Raw genomic sequence first — 19,338 nt, 5'->3', positions numbered from 1 at the left:
AATTTAGTTTATATACTTTTTTGAAAAATTCAATATGTAATTGAAACTAAGAAAATGTAGTGTTGTTACACAAAAGTACTGTATTAATTACACTATAAAATATATAATTATAAAGAATTTAAAGCAATGTTTTTTTATTTGGTAAATATCTTTTATTTGATTTCTCTATATAACAACTTTATTTGAAATATTTTTTGGATCCACCTTTATCCTTGGTGTAGATTTTCTATGTTTTTCATATTCCTCCGGATGAGAATATTTACGATGATGCAACATATTCGAAGGTCTCGTAAATTTTTTATCGCAGTCGGGACATTTATACAATTTCTCCTTCGTATGTGTTACCATATGCAATGCCACATCTCGTGATTTTCGAAAGGCTTTCCCACACTCATCGCATTTAAATTTTTTTAAGGGCATTGTATGTACATTTCTTTTATGCGCCATCAAGGCTGCCTTGGAATATGATGCCTTGCCACATTCGCCGCAAATGAATTCGGTAGTACCATCATGATGCATTGCTGCATTATGTCTCTTCAGACTGTCCAGGCCCTGCAACACTCTATCACATATATCACATTTATATGTTTTTCTTGGTGTTCCTTTCATCAGACCATGCATTACAGCATGTTTTCTTACATAATACTGGTTGAGCATAGTTTCGCCACAATGCTCACATATTGGTTGTTCAGGTAAATTGTGAGACGTTTTAATATGACTCTCCAACTTTTTCTTTAAGGCATATTGTCGTGGGCAATGTGGACACGAAAATAATATTGATTTAGGAGTAAAATGTTTATTGAGGTGGCTTTTTGGGCTATCACCAAGGGGCTCATTATTGTTATGCAGTTGCCGTCTGTGATGGAGTAAACTACGTTTACTTGTTTTCCGCTCGCCACATATGTCGCATTTATAGAGATCGGGATTACCGTGTAGACGTAAATGATAGGCAAGGGTTGCACGTTGACACATTTTTTTATCGCAACAAGTAACATAAAACATCAAAGTTGGATGTCGTTGCTTAAAATGTTTTCGCAGTAAAGCGAATCTCGTAAATGATTTATGGCACTCGTGGCAATTAATTTCCGGCATATATTCACTAATAAAATTTTCCAAATCTTCTATTTTTTTCAATCGGGATTCTTTACATTTATCCTCTTGAATATTTGTTTTTTTTGGTGAAATACTTTCCGAATCAATATCATCCGAGTGCTCAGAATTTTTATGTTTGAGCTGCATGTGATTGCTTAAATATCGTTTCGTCGTTTTGCACTCGCCACAAATTTTACATTTATACAGTTCTGGATTCATGTGCAGACGTAAATGATGCACAAGTAAAGAGCGTATAGAAAATTTTTTTTCACAACAAGTGACATAAAACTGCAGCTTTGGATGACGTTCTTTGAAGTGTGTTCGCAATAAAGAGAACTTATTGAAAGATTGATAACATTTGTGGCATTCTATTTCCGGCATACATTCAGCGATTATGTTTTCCATTTCGTCTATTTTACTCAAATTAGATTTTTTATGATTTTCAATTTGAATGCTAGACTCTTCCATTTCAGATTCATTCTCATACTCATTCTCAGATTGAATGATATAATTTTTTGAAATACTTTCGCAATCACTATCAATAATAGTAATTGTTTTAACTTCATTTAAATCTTCCTCAAATTGGCCTTCACTAACTGTATCATCTTCATTGGTATGTTCGGTAATTTTAAAGATTTCATTATTATACTTCGACTTTAATGAATCATGAACATCATATATAGCTCTTCTGAATTCATGGAAATCGGCTATGATATTCCAACATTCAGAACATAAAACACTGTTTCCCAGCGGATTCTTTGTTATCAGCATCTGTAAGTAAATAGTTTGTATTTAAAATGTTCTCTATGTAATGGGAAGTAATGAATGTTACAAAATGCCATAATTTCGAAAATATTTGATTGTTTTTAGGTTTAAAAATTGAGGGAAATAAGCGTAAACACTAAAACTTAGATATGTCACTTTCGTAAATTGGCATTCACTACCTCCCTACTAAATATATGTACATACAGTATCGGCCATAACTAAAGCACCCCCTCAGTGAATTTTTTTCATATTATATTTTCTTTTATAAAAACAAAGTTTTAAATTTCGATTATGTATTATTTTCATTTGTTAATATGTTTATTATTGTTAAACAAATACTTTTAAAGTTAATCTTTCCATAAGTGGTAACATAAAATCAAAAAATATTTTAAGGTAGAAAATTAAACGGACAAAACTAAAGCACCCCTTGATGGATATAATACAACACTAATTTTAATTACTATTTTGTTGCAAATCCTTTGCATTGGATGACACAAGCACATCACTTAGGCATAGAAAATATTAAGTTTTTTATCTTGTCTTGCAATATTCCTTCCCAGGCTATTTTAACGGCTTGGAATAAATCGTGAAAATTTCCGATCCTTATTTCGGCAATTTTCACGTTTTATTTTCATATTAACAATATCCCTCAAGTTCTCAATAGGATTGATATTGGGAGATTGAGGAGTCTAACGAATAACTTGAATTTTATTGCTCTGTAGCCAAGTCTTACAAATTTTGGAGGTGTGCTTAGGATCTTTATCCTGTTGGAAGCTCCCTTTAAGTGGCATCTCTTCACTGGCATAAGGCAACATTACATCTTTCATTATATCACGGTACATGAAATGATCCATAATCCCATTAATTTTTTGAATTGGCCCAATTCCTTGACCAGAAAAGACACCCCAGACCATTACATTGCCTCCTCCATGTTTAGTTGTTCCTTTACAATACTTAGGATTCAGTCTTTCTCCTTTTGGTCTGCGTACACGCCTTATTCCATCGGAACTTTTTAAGTTATATTTGGATTAATCAGTGAACAGTACTGTCTTCCATTTTTGGACACTCTAGTCGATGTGCGCTTTGGCAAACTCCAGTCTAGTTTTCTTGTTCTTAGCTGATATAATGGTTTTTTTTGCTGGTCGTCAACTGAATAATCCGACTTCTACTGCTCTTCAACGGATTGTTTTTTCGCTAACGCATAATCTTAAACTTGTTCATACTTGACTAGATTATGCTATAGGATATTTTTGAATTACTCTTTTGATCAAGGAATCATAATATCGTGTTTTTTTTTCGCGGACGTCATACAGAATGCACCGTTGATATGCGACCAGTCTGCAAAAACTTTGAAATGAGCCTGAAAAAAACTGATCTGTTAATTGAAAATTATTTACTCAATTCATGTCGTGATAAGCCCGTCTTCCAGTCTTCAATAACTTTAATTTTAAATTCACTGGAGTACTTTTTCCATGCCATTGTTTTTATTACAATAAACTGTATAAAACTTAAATTATACACACTACGACTTCCTTTATTTTTATCTTCTGGAATTTTTAAATCCATTCGTTGTCAGTCCCGTCAATTCACAATGCAAATATACAGTAACGTAGTCAAATTTTTAAACATCTTATAAGGGGGTGCTTTTGTTTTGTCCGTTGCGTTTTGTGTTTTTATATGATTTATCATTTTAAATTAATTGTTCATAAAATTATCTCTTACTAAATGAATGTTATATGAACATTAACAATATAAGTTAATAAAATATATACAAATCAGAATTCAAAAAAGCATGTTTTATCAAAAAAATTATGTTTCGAAAAAATCTATTGAGGGGGTGCTTTAGTTATGGCCAATACTGTATGTATAAGGCCAAGGGATCTGGTAAAACTTTACACTTGGTTAAACGTAGATTCGAACGCTTAATTCCATTATCTTATTTGTCCATACGCTGAGGAAAATATACCCCTAGTTTGTAGATTCCAGTACAACAATATCCACAAACCCACGTCTAGAGTTGTAACTGAGAGGTAACAAATAAATTAGCTACGTGTTTTGAAGTGGCATGTCCAATCACTGGATCTGAATCCCACATAAAACCTATATGAAAAATTGTATGTGGCAAAATAAGGACTCAAAAGTATACCACGAAAGAAGTTTTATCAGATGTGGTTGTAAGGACGATTGATTCTTTAATAATATTCAATGAATCGTCGCTGCGAAGCAGTAATAAAAAACAAGATGAGTATGTATGTATATCGAGTCACTTAAAGGCCACAAAATGTTGGTAAAAATGTTACATAAGTTTCCATTGTTTTGTCAATACCTTAATTTTCAGAATTTAGCTTTTTTAATATACTTAAATACAAGTGTATATTAAATAAATACTAAATAATACAAATTTCATAAGAATTTGTTTGGATTGTGACCTGTTAACTGAATATGATAGAAATGTTTCCATTGCGATTATGAATTTTACATAAACACAGTACATATTCCGAACATAATTATATATGATATCAAAACATTTGAAATCGAATAATTATTTTAGAAAATATTAAAAATTGTTTGTCATTTAGGGATGTAAATGAGTTCCTAATACAATTCTTCAGTTATAATTTCCAACGTGATATTTAGACATGGAAATACAAAGTTTGCGTAGGACTGGTTTAAATTATAACGTCTTTAAAATCTCAAAATCAAGTTTAACCAACATGCCAAAAGCTTTGGCCTTATAGATATATTGTTACTTACCTCTTCAGGAAAATAGGCCTCTACTATGTCATAAACAGAATTCGATTCATCATTGGCATCAAATAAATTATGATACTCATCGTATGTCTCATTACACAAACAACAGGTGTGCTCCTCTTCAGACATGTTCCAAATACAAATATTTTAGTCGATAAATTGCTTAATTATTTGCAGTTGTTTTAGAATTAATAGATTTTTTTTTTATATTGGATGTTTAATTATTTTTGTGAAGAAAAACACCATTAATTTTAATTATATTCGTGTTTTGTACGTATCTGCATATGTGTTTTGCCAAAACAATATGTGTTAAAATTTAGTACCCGTCCTCACCATTTATTAATTTCAGCTTGAAGAAAACACCATTGTGTATCTAGCGTATGATTTCAATTTATTTATTTCTTACGATTTTTAGTATAAAAGATTAAATTTTATACACTTTATTGTATTTTCCAATTTGCTTTCGTGTTCTTTTTTATAAAAAAATACGTGTTTTTCAGGAAAATATGTTTAGTACACTAAAAAAAATTACTTGAAAATATGAAAGCAAAGTGCAAGGCGAAACATATTTCTACTATAATGATTTTTTTTAATTATAATTAAAAAAAATTACTGTAAACCAACTGAAACAAAAAGTTGAATTTTTGAAATAATCGCAAAAGGTCGATTAAATAAAAAAAATTAAGTCGAAAAAGTAGATTTATTAAGTTTTAATTTTGTCTTAAAAATGTTACAAAATTAATAAATCTAGGATACATATATTTATAACATTAAAATAGGATGAAAGTCGACTTTTCGACAGTTCAAATAGTCGACTTTTAAAAATCGATTTTTGTTTCTAATATATAGAGCCACCCTAAAGATTGATATGATTACAGAGATGTCTCCAACAAAAAAATTAAATTTAAAATGTTGACAACGCTGACATGAATTCACAAAAATAATTCGAAACGAAAACGCCGCATTTGCAATAAAACTTTTTCAAAAAATATAGTTTTTTAGGAAAATATTTGCAAAATAATACAGAAAACTAAGCGACACTGTAGTAGATAAATACAAAAAGTAATCCATCAAAAAAGTAAGTAATTATGACAAAAAGTGGCAAATAAAATGCAGTCATGAGCAATTTTGAATTTTTTTTTTGTATTGTGATCAATAATATAAAGTTTGTTATACTTTAAAGGCCTAAGCAATATGGATACTTATTTATTCAATGGCGGTCGCATACAAACAAATGGAGGTAGACTATGCTCCAACCTGCGATGAAAAAATACCAGTCGCTAAGGACTTGGCCAAAAAGAATCGCGATTCATTTCACGAGGCCATTGAAATGTTGCTGACACTGGAAAAATAAACACGTCTAGGAGCTGATATGGTTTCTTGTTCTCTGGTTTTGGTGGGCATTTGTCAAATCTGTTTTGAGGCCGGCAATTGGAATGCTTTAAATGAGTATTTTACACTGTTGGCGCTAAACAGGCTGTAAAAAGATGATACAAGAGTTACTTATGTAGAAAAAACACCGTACAAGGAGACAAAATTTAAACTGATCGATACTTTGAGATCGGTGATGGAAAGTAAAATTTATGTTGAAATTGAAAGAGCTAGGCTTATAAAAATTTTGGCTGACATTAAGGAAACTGATGGGGATATTGCGGGTGCAGCTGCTATTATGGAAGAGTTGCAAGTGGAAACTTATGGTTCATGAATAAAAGAGATTATGTTATATATATTTTAAATTTGATATTTTTATGGTTTTTTAGGTTGAACTAATATTGGAAAAAATGCGTTTGTGCTTGCTTAAAGACGATTTCGTTTCCACGCAAATCATAGCCAAGAAAATCAGCATCAAATTCTTTGATGATCCAGCACAACATGATCTCAAACTGAAATTCTATAATTTAATGATAAGTCTTGATCGTGATACTTCATACCTGAAGACCTCCCGACATTATCAAGCAATTGCTGAGCCTCCCAAGGTAGTATTGCCTAAACCTGAAGCCATGGATGAATATAAAAAGAAGAGTGAAGAGAAAGAGAAGAAAAAAGATAAGGAGGATGAAGCTAAATCAGTGGAGGTTCCCCCAGCTGTTGAACTGACACCTGAACAGGAGAAAGAACTTAAAGAAATCTTAATTTGTGCAGTCTTGTATTGAATATTGGCTCCCTATGACAACGAACAAAGTGATATGATGGCTCATTTAGCAAAGAATAAGAAATTGGAAGAAATTCCTGTACACAAGTAAGTTTTTAAATGTATAATTTGAAATCTATAACAAATATTTATTATTTTATGATTTTACAGAGAAATTTTGCGCTTGTTTATGTCCAAGTAATTAATTAATTTCGATACCTTCAACAAAGATTTCGGCATGGTTTTGGCCGAAAATGAAATGTTCCAGGAGAGCACTAAGTATGGCAAAAAATGTATTGCTGAACTTAAAGATCGTTTAATAGAACATATAAGTAATTAAAGACTAGATTTTATAGTTATTTTATATATTATTTAATAATTATTAATTATTTTGTTTACTTTACAGAACATACGCATCATTGCCATGTATTATTCCCGTTTGCATTTGAATCGTATGAGTGAATTAATTCAATAATACCCTCAAATCGTTGTGAAGAATATCTTTCAAAATTGGCCAACAGTGATACTATACGTGTTAAGATTGATCGTTTTGCTGAAATTATATACTTTACTATTAAGAAGAGTACTTCGGATGTCTTGAATGCCTGGTCTAAGGATGTCAGCCAACTAATGTCGTTGGTTAACAAGACCTGCCATTTAATTAACAAAGAAGAATGTATTCATTCTGTGAAAAGCATTGCGTAATTGATTAAATCAAATGCTATAGTTTTTTTATTTTCTGGCATTTATTTAAATTTTAGCTTTAAGAATTTTTTTTTTATTATTATTAATTTCTAATTAATATATTTTTATTATTAATATCTTTATTGAAACCTTTTATATAATAATTAGTTTCAATTAACAACTAAATAATTAAATAAAGAAAATATTAATATCACAGTATATACGGAGAAGTAGTTCTTGTATAAACATAAATGTTATTAGAAATTTTATTCTTGAATTACAAAAGAGTCTTAGTGGTTATTTAGCAAATTTCTTATTATTAAATGACAGAGTCAGTTCCCTTGCAAATGAATTAAACATTATGTGGTTAAAGTTATTATGCAGTTAATCAGTATAATATCTGGGGTGTATTATTTTTAGATTTTTATTTTGTATTATCTGCAATTTTTAGCAGCTTTATGAAACCAGACCTGGCATCCCCCTTAACAAGTAACAAGAAATCGAGCACGAACAAATCACCCGTGGTTGGCCTTTGTTACATATAATATGGAAATTATTAACTTTTTTCTATTTATCGGGGCAAACCCGCAGGTATCAAAACAACTTTATACACATAGTTGAACAAAAAAAAACTTTATAATAATGTAATATAGGTATTAGTTATAAGTTTTAATTTACTTACTATATTTATTGAAAAATATAGTTTTCATTTCTAGCTCTCTTTCACGTGCCCTGCTTTTCGACATACCAGGAAGTGAAAACGCTTCCGCCACCATTCAAGCCTTTTTAAATGATAACAAAATATTTAAGATAGAGTAATTATTTTAGGAGGTTCGATTTGACCTGTTTAGTTTAGCTATTATTATTGTATTCTTTGATCTAACATTTTTAAATTCATTCAAATAATAAATAAAAAAGCATCACTTACCAAAACTTTATTTCGAATGATGTCTTTGTTAATTAATTCAGTAATAGTATAATCCAAACAAAAGAATTACTTTTCCCATTAACTTTACACATACATAACTAACACTTTCATAATGAAATTTATATTAACAGCCGTAACAGTTTGCCGTCATGTTTTTACAGAAATAAACTTGATTTTCTTTATTATTCTCCAGCTTTAATCATTTATAACATCAAACGGCTGCGAAAAGATAAACAAACACTTAAATTACATTATCCTTAAAATAATCACTTGCATTCATATACAACAGTTAGTAATATGTTTGGAATTGGTAATAAATTAAAATTTTACCATGATTTTTATTAATTTAACACTTCTAAAAAATGTTCACGCACGAACAAATTTAGCGGCATTTTAATCGCGATGTTTACTAAACAATTACTTGTTTTAGCTTGTTTGGAGTACCGTTATTCAAAACACCTTTTAAATGTGACAAATCAACACAGCCACACATTTTTGGCAATGCTTACTAATCATAGCTTTATTTAAACTGGCAACTCTCAATGTAATACGTATTAAAACCGACTTGTAGTGGCAACACCACGTGAGCCGCGTCGGCTGACATGAGCAAAACTATTTTTTTTATATAAGTTTTTAGCTAGATATGGACGTTGTCGTTCTGTATGAACGTCAATTTCGAAGAAGAAGCTAGATATGGGGGGTCTTCAAACCAATCAGTTCCACAAGAAATGCACGGTGTATGTGTGTACTCATGTTGGATGTAAGCCAGATAAGCCGGAGGAGTATAAAGTTGTCAATCTGGCAGCACAATTTTAACAACTCTGTTTTAGTTGACGTCTTCCAGATAAATACAGAAAGCTATTTTAGTGTTTTGAAAGAAGACAAAAAGTACAGAAAAAAATCAATTAACCATTTCGTTCTTTAAAAAGTTTGTAACATTCAATGAAAAAATGAATTACGACTTTTTGCAAAGTTATAATATACCAGTTGCACGTCAGAGCACGGACAATCAATATGCCAACACCAATAATTCAAAGATGGAGGGGGCTTATGGGAATTACTCGATGCAATCATCGCAAAGTGCCGCCGCAGTGAATACCGCATATTATGGTTATGGTGGTGCTAATTTATACAATGAGAGTTATCAATCGGCCGGTATTGCTACCGGCAGTTCAGGCGATTATTATCAGAATCCAGATCGTTATATACCACCATCTAAACATGGTACCGGCTACGTACCGCATAGAACTCCATTCAAACGCAAAATAAATACTGTGGCTGGCGGTGGTAGTGCTGCCAAAAAGGAGGCTCCAATTGCAGAAGTTTCAAGCGATGGAAAGTTACTCATATTCTTGGGTCGCGACGAATCATATCCCGATGAATTGAATTCATTGATACATCCATTGTCTTGTGACTTGTGTAATATAAAAATGAATTCGAGAATGATCGCCAAGGATCATTATGAATCAAAGGCACATGATAAGCATATTTCATCATGGTTACTTAAAGTAAGTTATAATATTGTTTTTTTCATACGGTTAATGCGTGTTGGTTTAGTTACTTTGGGTCTGGTCGTTTCCTTGCTAGTAGCACTATTTTCCAATATACTGTTTACGTTCTTATTAAAATTTAGCATAGCTAGTCAAAACTAGCAATCAAACGAGTTTCTTTGTAACATTCATATGTTATAATTTTAGCTAAACCTGTCGTAGTAAAATTTCTTCAGTGAAAAGGATGCAGTGTTGTTAGCTCTTCAAGGTTCTTAAAAAAATGAGAAGTGAAAAGAAAAAAATTTATCTTATTAAGAAAAATGAGAAGTGAAAAGGAGGCAATGTATTACCAGGAATTTTTTAATTATTTTTACAAACCATCAGAAAATTTCGAATCGAATAAAAAAAAATCATCCAAATCGCTAATGCCGTTCCCACGTGATGCGAAAGAAACCACTAGACCTAAAGTTTTCTCGATACTGTCTCTATATGTCTCTTATTAAAATTTCCGAGTTTTACCAGGAATTTTTTAATAACCATCTACTGAAAATTTCAAATCGATGGTGCGGTTACATAAATGTACCATTTCATTTTTATAATGAAAGGAGTGAGATCGAAAAAATCTTAACATACCTACATAAATGTTAATAAAAAAGTTCTCAAGTTCAAGTTGGGTTTTGTTGACGACTATTTGTTTCGATCAATGCAGAACGCTCTTTCTGGAATACGCTTCACTTTGGAACAGAGTATCCGTTCTTGGCCTTAAAAGATGAGCAGTTCTTTTGGCTCGGAATCCATATGTTGCCAGAACGACTTAAAATGGTCATAGCTAACAATGGCCAATACTTTGAATAAATTTGTATTGTACAAATTAGTGAATGGTATGAAAAGATTTTCGACTTTTCGATCAACCATTTTCATTTCGATTTTTACAGTCGATTAATCGAACCCAATAATCGATTTTTTAATAATCGATCTGCATTTTTGGAAACTATAGCAAATGACCCATATACGCTATAATTACGGATTAAAATATTTTTGAAGAGTATTATAACTCATTTATGTTGAGGTGCTCATTTTATAAACCGTAACGGCAAACATTTGACAACAATTTTCTGGAAAAAATTCCGTAACACTTTTTATAAAAATTTCATAAGGTTGAAAAAATTTCGCATTAAAAAATGAGGTCCTCCGGGAATATTTTACGATGTCAGCTGAAGATTAATATATTGCAAATTTTAATGAAAGCAAAAAACATAGACAATACTAAAAATTCCGGAATTTTATTTCTATTTCGATTAATCGTTATCAAAAATCGATTTCAGCATAAAAATCGGAGTATATAATCGATCACGAAATAATCGTTTTTAGGCCCTGAAAATCGATTTTCGACCATAATCGTAATCGATTTACCATTCACTAGTACAAATGTTTCAAAATAAAAGCTAAAAATTTGAAAAAACTCCGGATTATAGATAATATTTAAAACTAAAAAATGGGCGGTATCTCGAAAAAGCTTTATTTCGTGAATTGAAAATGTTTGGTCAGATTCATCATAAACATGTCCAAATTAGTAAGATAACATATTTATTTTGTAAGTGGAAATTATACAAAATTATTGAATTAAAAAGTAATTATTCAAAATGATAGAGTATTTTGCATACAGAAATATAATTATTTAAGATAGGATAAAAGAACTAAATAAAATTGCAAAAAATATGTCTTTTTTCTTTGGAATTCATACCACATATCGTACACCCAGTTCAAAAGTGACACAACTCAAAATTTAAATTTTTCAGAAATCGAAAATAAATATATACCAATTGAAACATAATGAAAGATATTAGTGTTTTTTTAGCCAAAGTTAACAACAACAGAATACACTGATAGCTTTTGTATAGATAAACAAGTGTATTGTGCATAGTTTAAGCGTAAAATTAATTTTTCGGGTTTATATAACCCGACAAATTAATTTTGAGTTGTCACTTTTGAACTGGGTGTTCAATCAAAAACCCAGTTTCATTGAAATCTAAGATAGAAGGTATTGAATATGGTACTCGATATATAGATTAATCGATTAATCGTTGTCAAAAATTGATTAGAGCATAAAAATCGGAGTGTATCACATAAAAATAGTTTTTAGAACTTGAAAATCAATTTTCGACCATGATCGTAATCAATTTACCAGTCACTAGCAGCTATGAAGTAAACGAACGGAATCCTATAGCTATTTGTACTAAATATCAAGTACGCCGTTTTTTACCCTAACGAAAATGCGAACATTCGCACAATTACGACAACAACATACGTATGGTTGCTATGATTGTGCTAAAGTTCGCAAGGGTAAAAACTGGTGTGAATTACCCTATTATAATATCAGCTTTGTGGAGATATTGATTTATACACAATTTTTAAAAAATTTTAGAACTACACCGAAAATGGCATAAATCCACCATTGGTTAAACGTTTTATTAAACAATACACAAACATACCAGATAACTTGAGCTCTAAGACTTGTGATCTAAAATTAACACCATTAACACATGAACATCCATGCAAAGTAAATACTGCTGTTGGTGGCGTTAGTGCTGCAGAAAAGCAGGATCTGATTGCAGAAGCTACAAGCTATGAAAAGTTGAACATGTCTTTGGGTCGCGACGAATCGTATCCCGAAGAATTAAATTTACTGATACATCCATTGTCATGTGACTTGTGCAATATAAAAATGAATTCAAGAATGAGTGCAAAGGATCACTATTTATCACAGGCTCATGATAATCATATATCTTCTTGGTTATTTAAAGTAAGTTATGCTTTTCCTCTACAGTTGATGGATTATTCTTTATTTTGCTGTAATAAGCGTTTATTGCAACTATCATGTTCTTGTATTAAAATGTTGTGTCCAAAGTTAATGAACTAAACCTCTAGGTCATAATCTGCCTTAAATATCATTACATTTTCGTTATAAATAAAAATTAATTGAAATGAAACATTTTTTTTTTTTTTCAAATTTTTAGAATTACACTGAAAAGGGCATAAATCCGCCAACAGTTAAACGTTTCCTTAAACAAGGTCCGACCGGACCAGATGCCTTTTACTGTGAGTATTGTGATCTCAAATTAACATCATTAACACATGCCAATCAACATTATGCTGGTAAGAAACATCGTTTGGTTATTGCACAGAGAGCTAAACCCTCCGGTGCTGGTTTTTATAATTCTGAAGGGAAATGGGTACGTACTGGCACCAAAGTAATACCGGATCAATACAAAGATAGACGTTTTGGCATTGGTGATGGACACAAATATGCTGAAATCATAAAATTAGCTCAAAGTGTAAATAGTGCTGAAAACCCACCATCAGCAAACACTACTACTACAACTAGTGCCGCTGATACTACTACAACTACCACAAATGAAAGTGAAGTCAAAACAAATACCGTGGATACTCCAAAAACCCCATTGACTAGCTCTTCGGATCAAGATCCAGCTTTATTTTGCTCAGTTTGCAAAGTCAGTGTAACATCAGCGGTTCAAATGACCATGCATTTGTCTGGCTCCAAGCACATGAAAAAACTAAAATTAGCTGGCCTCAATCCAACACCCACAGACAGCAATGTTGAGTCGAAAACGGCTATATTGCCGCCGTCGAGCATTACGGATAACGTACTGTTTTCAGCCATAAAAGAGGAAATAAAACCGGACCCTACCGATTTATCAATGTATCGTACACCCAGCGGTCAATATTATTGTAAGACTTGTAACACCTCTATGCCACATTTGCCTGGTTTGGAGCAACATCTGAAGGGAAAACGTCATTTGAGAAAGCAAACTGAAGATAAGGCTATGGCATCTCTGGCTGCTAAGAAAATTAAATAAATTCGGGATTTGCAAACTCTTACTATAATGTTTTAACTAAAACTATTTTATTCATAAATATTGTATTAAGTTTACATTTATGTAAGCATGTATGAGTGCTTAATAAATGTAATGATTACATTAAGAAATTATTGGTGGTGTTAATTTTTTAAACACTTTTTGATAAGGGTATGTATAAGTTTTTAAAGCTATGACATGTGCGAAGGACCACCTTTTTATTTACCCCATGTTTCTAAAACTTTAAGAAACCTCAAGACGGCGCCTTTATGTTGCACATCTCTTTCAGATATTCTTTCTAGATTATCGGTTTATATGTGTCAGATATTTAAGAAATCATAACAAATATTACAAAAATAAAAACCTCTTTTTCACAAAACTTAATTTATTACTTTAATTTAACCCATACATACATAGAACAGTCTGAATTTAATTAATAGCAATGATTCATATTAGCTTGTGGTGCCAAAGAGATAATAGTACATTAGTAGTTCTTAATGATTTCTGTGTAACTGTTTCTCGTAACGAACGAATTCTCGTTTGAGTCAAAAATTTGGACTCTTGTCAATATATTACACCATTGTACAACATTGTAACTACTCTCCCATAATATAATTTATTCTCCAAATATAAACAAACATTTTTAATCGGGTCCGGTCTAAACCTTGAGGTATCTAAAGGAAATATTTTTTGTTATAACGAATCCTCATTAAAACTTTCCAGGGTGCATTATTTTGAATTGTTTTTGTTTCCATCTTTCAAAATGTACTCATATTTTCCTGTCCATTGTACCATTAATAAATTTGAAGTTTTCAACGTAATCTGCAGGTACATAACACAAAGTTAACTTTAGCCATTAATTATAGTAGAATTTATGTTTCTTAACAAAAATGATTTCAGACATCCATTACGCTAAAGAGCACAGTAGTAGTAAATGCATGCGTTCCACTGATTATGAACTGGTTCATTTTAGTTGACATGATTTTAACTAAACTGGGGCCAAATTAACGCATTCGATATCGAGTAAAATTTATCGTAATTTTCTTATTTGAGATTCTGGCATTCGATAACGAGCAAGAAATTTAGTACATTTTATAATTTCGATATCGAAATCATTTTCGATACAATAGTTCATTCGATGACGAATGCGGTAATTTGGCCCCTGGTCATCATTAAAATATTGCGAAAGTGAATTTTAAAAGCTGTCAAATCTTTTTTCTTTCATTAACGAAATTATAATAATATTGACACAATATACTAAATTTTCAATCTAATGTTATTTTTAACGTTTATTGTATAAAATACTCATCCGCATGCCCACTGTAAGTTGTTTCGACTAACTTTATTGATTTTTCCCGTCCCAACTTTTTTCACTTTCTGTATCGTTCTCATTTTTTACGTTGAGAGATCTGATTCATTTGTAAGGCTGCTGTCGATCAATACTGAAGGTATACAGCCCAATTATGAATAAAAAATTCCCCGGGAGTTTTATCCCATTGAATTTGAATAGGAAAAATGGGAAAAATAAAAAACTCCCGGGGAGTTTTTATTCATAATTGGGCTGATAGTATTTTACTTTTTCAGTATGTTTTAAGAAGTAGGGTACTCCTACCGGTTCCGATATTTCGAGCATGTTAGTCGAATCATCTAATACTGGTCATAACGCATAAAAAATGTGATTGGGCATGCTGGATAATTTGACAACTTTAATGGAATTTAGAAAGGAATTTGGAATGTATTGTAATGTTATATTGCTCAAGAGGTCGTGAAAATTACATTCACTTTGAACTACATACTTCCATTTTTTTTAGCTGGATATACATAGTCGAATGAGAGTACTGCGGGGTTATGTAACTCCTTTCGAAAATAAATTCGTTCGAATTTTCTATGCTTTATACATTGTATTTCGAAAGGGTTTCGTTTCGAATCACATAATAACCCCCCTGGAGTACTTTTTCATGCGTTCACTTATGAAAAATTTATTAAAATTTTGGAAGGTATTTAAAATGAATACACATCAGGTACCGGATTGTTACTGGACATGAGTAAATTGGTATGATTGTAGGTAAAATTATTTGTCTCTGCCAAGTAGGGCTATTGCGGAGACGAAAAGGAGTTGGAAATTGTGTAGCACATGCCACATGTTTAGGTCGACAATTCCATGAGAGATTAGAAGATTTTGGGGGCTGTAGTCCAGGCGATTTTCGGCTTCATTAGAGAATTAGGGCGGCGTTATTGTAGATAATAATGTCAGCGATCAGAGGGTACTTCTGTTTATTATTCTCCATGTGTTCTATCCTCTGGAATTCCTCTTTTCTTTTTTATATACATATTTATATATGTATGTATCTCTTTTCATCTCAACTATAAAAATAAACATTTCACTATTGTGTAGAAATGTATCTGAAAAAGTGATTGGAAGCTGTTGACAGAAATGTTAACAAAAAGATCAAATCATCCAAAAACGTTTGCAAAAACGACATCATAATTCAGCTGTGTTATGAAAACCGATCGCTTACCAAAGGTGTCATGAACTTGTATTTCATGTTGTTTGGATTTATTCGCGCCATAATTCCATCGTACGCAAACCTTACTACCTGCAGAGCAGTTATGTATGTACACACATACGGAAATATGTGTACCTGGTGTAGGGTATTTGAAAATGTTTTCCATATTTCACAACATGGCGTTTTAAATGGAAACTTTTTGTCACAACTGTACTTTCTTATCGAAAAATACAGATTATGAGTCACTGCACAGTGGGTTGGCAGAAAACTATATGTATATAGGTATTTTAAGATGTTTATAAAGCATTTTTGGCACAACTGTACTTCATTACAGAACAGTCTAGAATATTATGAATCATTGCACAGTGGGTTGGTAACATAAAAAAGTTAAAGGAATTTTTTAACATTTTATGGATACATACATATTTACATATGTATAGAGAATTCTTTTTAGCATAACTACATTCGTAAGGAAAACTGTAATTTTCTAAATCGACATTTTTGATATTTTAAGGCAGATAACATGCATTTTAATTAATTTGCAATGTAACTTTAAATTTGTTTATATAACAATTTTAGGTACCTATGAAACGGTATATTCATATAAATTTTTAAAATGCTAAATATAAAACTGGGGCTTTACTCCCTAAAGGAAATCGTTTCCAATTATGTACAATGTATTTAGCACACAATTTTGAACATTTTCGTTTTCGAATTGAGTTACGCAGTAACCGCCGTTTTCAAACCATGCTCCGTGGGATAATAATATATATATCATTGTTAGTTAATAGAAACCATATGCAAAAACATTTCATTTTCAAATTTAGTATACATTAATCTTTTATTTCCTTAAAACTATTAAAACACAATTGTATTTTATCCATATATCAAATCGGCTTTATTATTGGATTTCTATTCTTTTTTAATTACAATACTAAAACATAGATTCTATCGGATTTTCTTTAAGAACTAAAGGTTTTACAAGAAATGTTTTTAGTGAAAAATCAGTAAAAAAAAAAAGTAACAAAAGATTAAATAATTCATAGAAATACAATAATTTTGAAAGAAACTTGTTGGAAATCAAATGTCGGTTAAAACAAACAAATTCTTTATCGTAAAAATGCTAGACTATTTAAACGTCATTTTACCCTCGATTTTCATGACATATGCCATGGAATTCGAGGGAATTTATGTAGCTTCCATACTTTTAAATTTGTAAACTATTATTTTTTGTTGATAAATTTAATGACATTTTGTTATATTTTTGTTAAATATATTAAAAACTATTATTTTCCATTTTTATGAGTTTGTTTTATATTTATTATGAATAAAGTTAATTTTGTGTATTATTTTTTTTGTTTTGTTTTAAGAATATATTATTATTAAAAAAGTTATTAGTTGCTGTTGCTGCCACCCGTCTGTTGTTGATAAACTTCAATAGTATCACCCTCTTCCATTTCCAAGGAGGTAGGAGTGTCATTTTCATTTATGGGCTGACCATCAAAACGAAACCGGACTACTTGCATAGATAAACCCTGTAAAGAAAAAAAGTAAACATAAATTTAGGATATTTAGATGTAGTTAGTAACTAGGATAAACAATCATGTTGGACATTTAGCGCCATTTTTTAGTTGTTTATGTTTGCATATGTATTAAACTTACCGCTCTGTCACAATAGGCATTCATTAATTTTCTGAGAGGTGTATGTTTCTTGATTTTGAACTGTACCACGGCATTATCTTGGCCCAAAACTTTCAAGTTAATGTGTTCTGTTTCAGATCCCTGTAAAATAAAAGAAATAAAAACATTTTCATTAGTAAAACAGAAATTTCAACATATTATATAGACGCAAAACCCACTGTGCTTTTAAACTACCCTACACACACAATTCTTTGTAATTTGCAATAACGATGACGCCGACCGATGTATATAATTTTAATTTCGGCAAAAATAACAATAGTGTAGAGATGATGAAAATAAACAAAAACAAAAAAAGCAGATGTCTATATACAAAACACAGGGGAAAAAATATGTAAAGAACAATATTAAACTAATAAAACGACGCTACCATAAATAAAGCCTCGTTTAAGTGACGAAAACGAAATGCGAGAAATCGTCAGTAAAGAATGTAGGGTATAAAATGCAGAACAAGAAAAAAAGCCACATAAAAATGTTAGGTTATGTTTGACAATTTTACATACAAGATATTTCATGTATTTCAAAGACTTTCCCAACAACGATTTCCTTACATTTCACATGCTTTAAACTTGAATTTACATTAACAATTTTGGAATATTGTATTCATTTCTACAAAACCACGGTATTTGTTTAACAAAATAAAAAATAATAAAGCCGCATTGCGTCGCGGTTGACCGCGCCATGTTTGTCGGCGTCATACACACTTTTTCCCGTTCAATTTCAATAATTCTTTACAACTTCCCTCTGAACATAAGCACAATGTTGTTTTTTTTGTTTAATATCTGTTAAGTTTTTTCTTTATTGTTTAAACGTACCTTCTTTTCGTCAGACATGTTTAAATTTCTTTGTTTAGTTTTAAGATTTAAAAAAAATTTTATAATTTAGCACTGTGTTTATACACGCAACTTATTTCTCTATTACTGCTGTTATCGTACAACACACTTTGCGGGACAATCAAATACTGCTGCCTGCAAAAAATTTCCCTTTTTTCGTTAAGCAGAATCGACAAAATATCGCATGAAAAAAAAGCGCCGCGACGCATCAGCCATCTTCTTTCAACGCCATTATTCGTTAAGAATACAACTCTGTGTTTGAAGTACTGCTATTGCAACTCTGTACTGCATAAAGTGTGATGCCAGATATTATCCATGAGTTATTTGAGGGTTGAAGAAGTTATAACAAAATAAAATACAAAATTTATTTATTTTTAAAATATAGTACCAATTAAACCTACGTTTCTCAAATGGGGGTAAACGGCCCTCCAGATATCCATATAAACATTTAAATGAACCGCTAATACTTTGATTTATAATACCATCTTCAATTCATTAATATTTTGACAGCACATGATTCTAATCTTTATATCTGGCAAATTAAATTTTGATATTAAATTGTTAAAATCGAAAACTTAGGTTGA

The 19,338-nt window shown here is 31.0% G+C and overlaps 3 protein-coding genes and 1 pseudogene across 4 annotated transcripts; 2 read left to right on the top strand and 2 right to left on the bottom strand.

Moving 5' to 3' along the window:
- Window positions 1-154: 154 nt before the first annotated feature.
- LOC135957352 (zinc finger protein 816-like) lies at window positions 155-4,781 on the bottom strand. Its single transcript, XM_065508081.1, has 2 exons — window positions 4,612-4,781; window positions 155-1,863 (listed from the first exon to the last, which is right to left on the bottom strand). The coding sequence occupies exons 1-2, from the start codon at window positions 4,735-4,737 to the stop codon at window positions 166-168; spliced, it is 1,824 nt and encodes a 607-aa protein (XP_065364153.1). The 5' UTR covers window positions 4,738-4,781; the 3' UTR covers window positions 155-165.
- A 1,021-nt stretch (window positions 4,782-5,802) lies between these two features.
- Window positions 5,803-7,444, top strand: LOC135958489 (26S proteasome non-ATPase regulatory subunit 12-like; annotated as a pseudogene).
- A 1,783-nt stretch (window positions 7,445-9,227) lies between these two features.
- LOC135958222 (zinc finger protein 346-like) lies at window positions 9,228-13,847 on the top strand. 2 transcript variants are annotated; one of them, XM_065509106.1, is made up of 3 exons: window positions 9,228-9,859; window positions 12,267-12,644; window positions 12,859-13,847. In XM_065509106.1, the coding sequence occupies exons 1-3, from the start codon at window positions 9,302-9,304 to the stop codon at window positions 13,717-13,719; spliced, it is 1,797 nt and encodes a 598-aa protein (XP_065365178.1). In that variant the 5' UTR covers window positions 9,228-9,301; the 3' UTR covers window positions 13,720-13,847. The 2 variants fall into 2 exon arrangements, with proteins under 2 accessions (XP_065365178.1, XP_065365179.1); XM_065509107.1 differs by lacking the exon at window positions 12,267-12,644.
- Window positions 13,848-17,092: 3,245 nt separating this feature from the next.
- On the bottom strand, window positions 17,093-18,921 carry Sumo (Small ubiquitin like modifier). The gene is made up of 3 exons (XM_065508798.1): window positions 18,737-18,921; window positions 17,886-18,005; window positions 17,093-17,758 (listed from the first exon to the last, which is right to left on the bottom strand). The coding sequence occupies exons 1-3, from the start codon at window positions 18,752-18,754 to the stop codon at window positions 17,618-17,620; spliced, it is 279 nt and encodes a 92-aa protein (XP_065364870.1). The 5' UTR covers window positions 18,755-18,921; the 3' UTR covers window positions 17,093-17,617.
- Window positions 18,922-19,338: the final 417 nt, after the last annotated feature.

This window comes from Calliphora vicina, chromosome 4, assembly GCF_958450345.1.
Source record: "Calliphora vicina chromosome 4, idCalVici1.1, whole genome shotgun sequence".
Lineage (NCBI taxonomy): Eukaryota > Metazoa > Arthropoda > Insecta > Diptera > Calliphoridae > Calliphora > Calliphora vicina.
The sequence above is the reverse complement of the archived record's forward strand: the minus strand, read 5'-3'. Positions and strand labels throughout refer to the sequence as shown.

What these genes read in the sequence shown, in the direction of transcription:
- Sumo (XM_065508798.1), bottom strand. An exon ending in ATGCCTATTGTGACAGAGCG is followed by an intron (nt 17,759 to 17,885) that starts GTAAGTTTAATA and finishes TTTTCTTTACAG; the next exon opens with GGTTTATCTATGCAAGTAGT.
- LOC135958222 (XM_065509106.1), top strand. Translation starts at nt 9,302, where the DNA reads ATGAATTACGACTTTTTGCAAAGTTATAATATACCAGTTGCACGTCAG. An exon ending in TTTCATCATGGTTACTTAAA is followed by an intron (nt 9,860 to 12,266) that starts GTAAGTTATAAT and finishes AAAAAATTTTAG; the next exon opens with AACTACACCGAAAATGGCAT. An exon ending in TATCTTCTTGGTTATTTAAA is followed by an intron (nt 12,645 to 12,858) that starts GTAAGTTATGCT and finishes TCAAATTTTTAG; the next exon opens with AATTACACTGAAAAGGGCAT.
- LOC135957352 (XM_065508081.1), bottom strand. Translation starts at nt 4,737, where the DNA reads ATGTCTGAAGAGGAGCACACCTGTTGTTTGTGTAATGAGACATACGAT. An exon ending in AGGCCTATTTTCCTGAAGAG is followed by an intron (nt 1,864 to 4,611) that starts GTAAGTAACAAT and finishes ATTTACTTACAG; the next exon opens with ATGCTGATAACAAAGAATCC.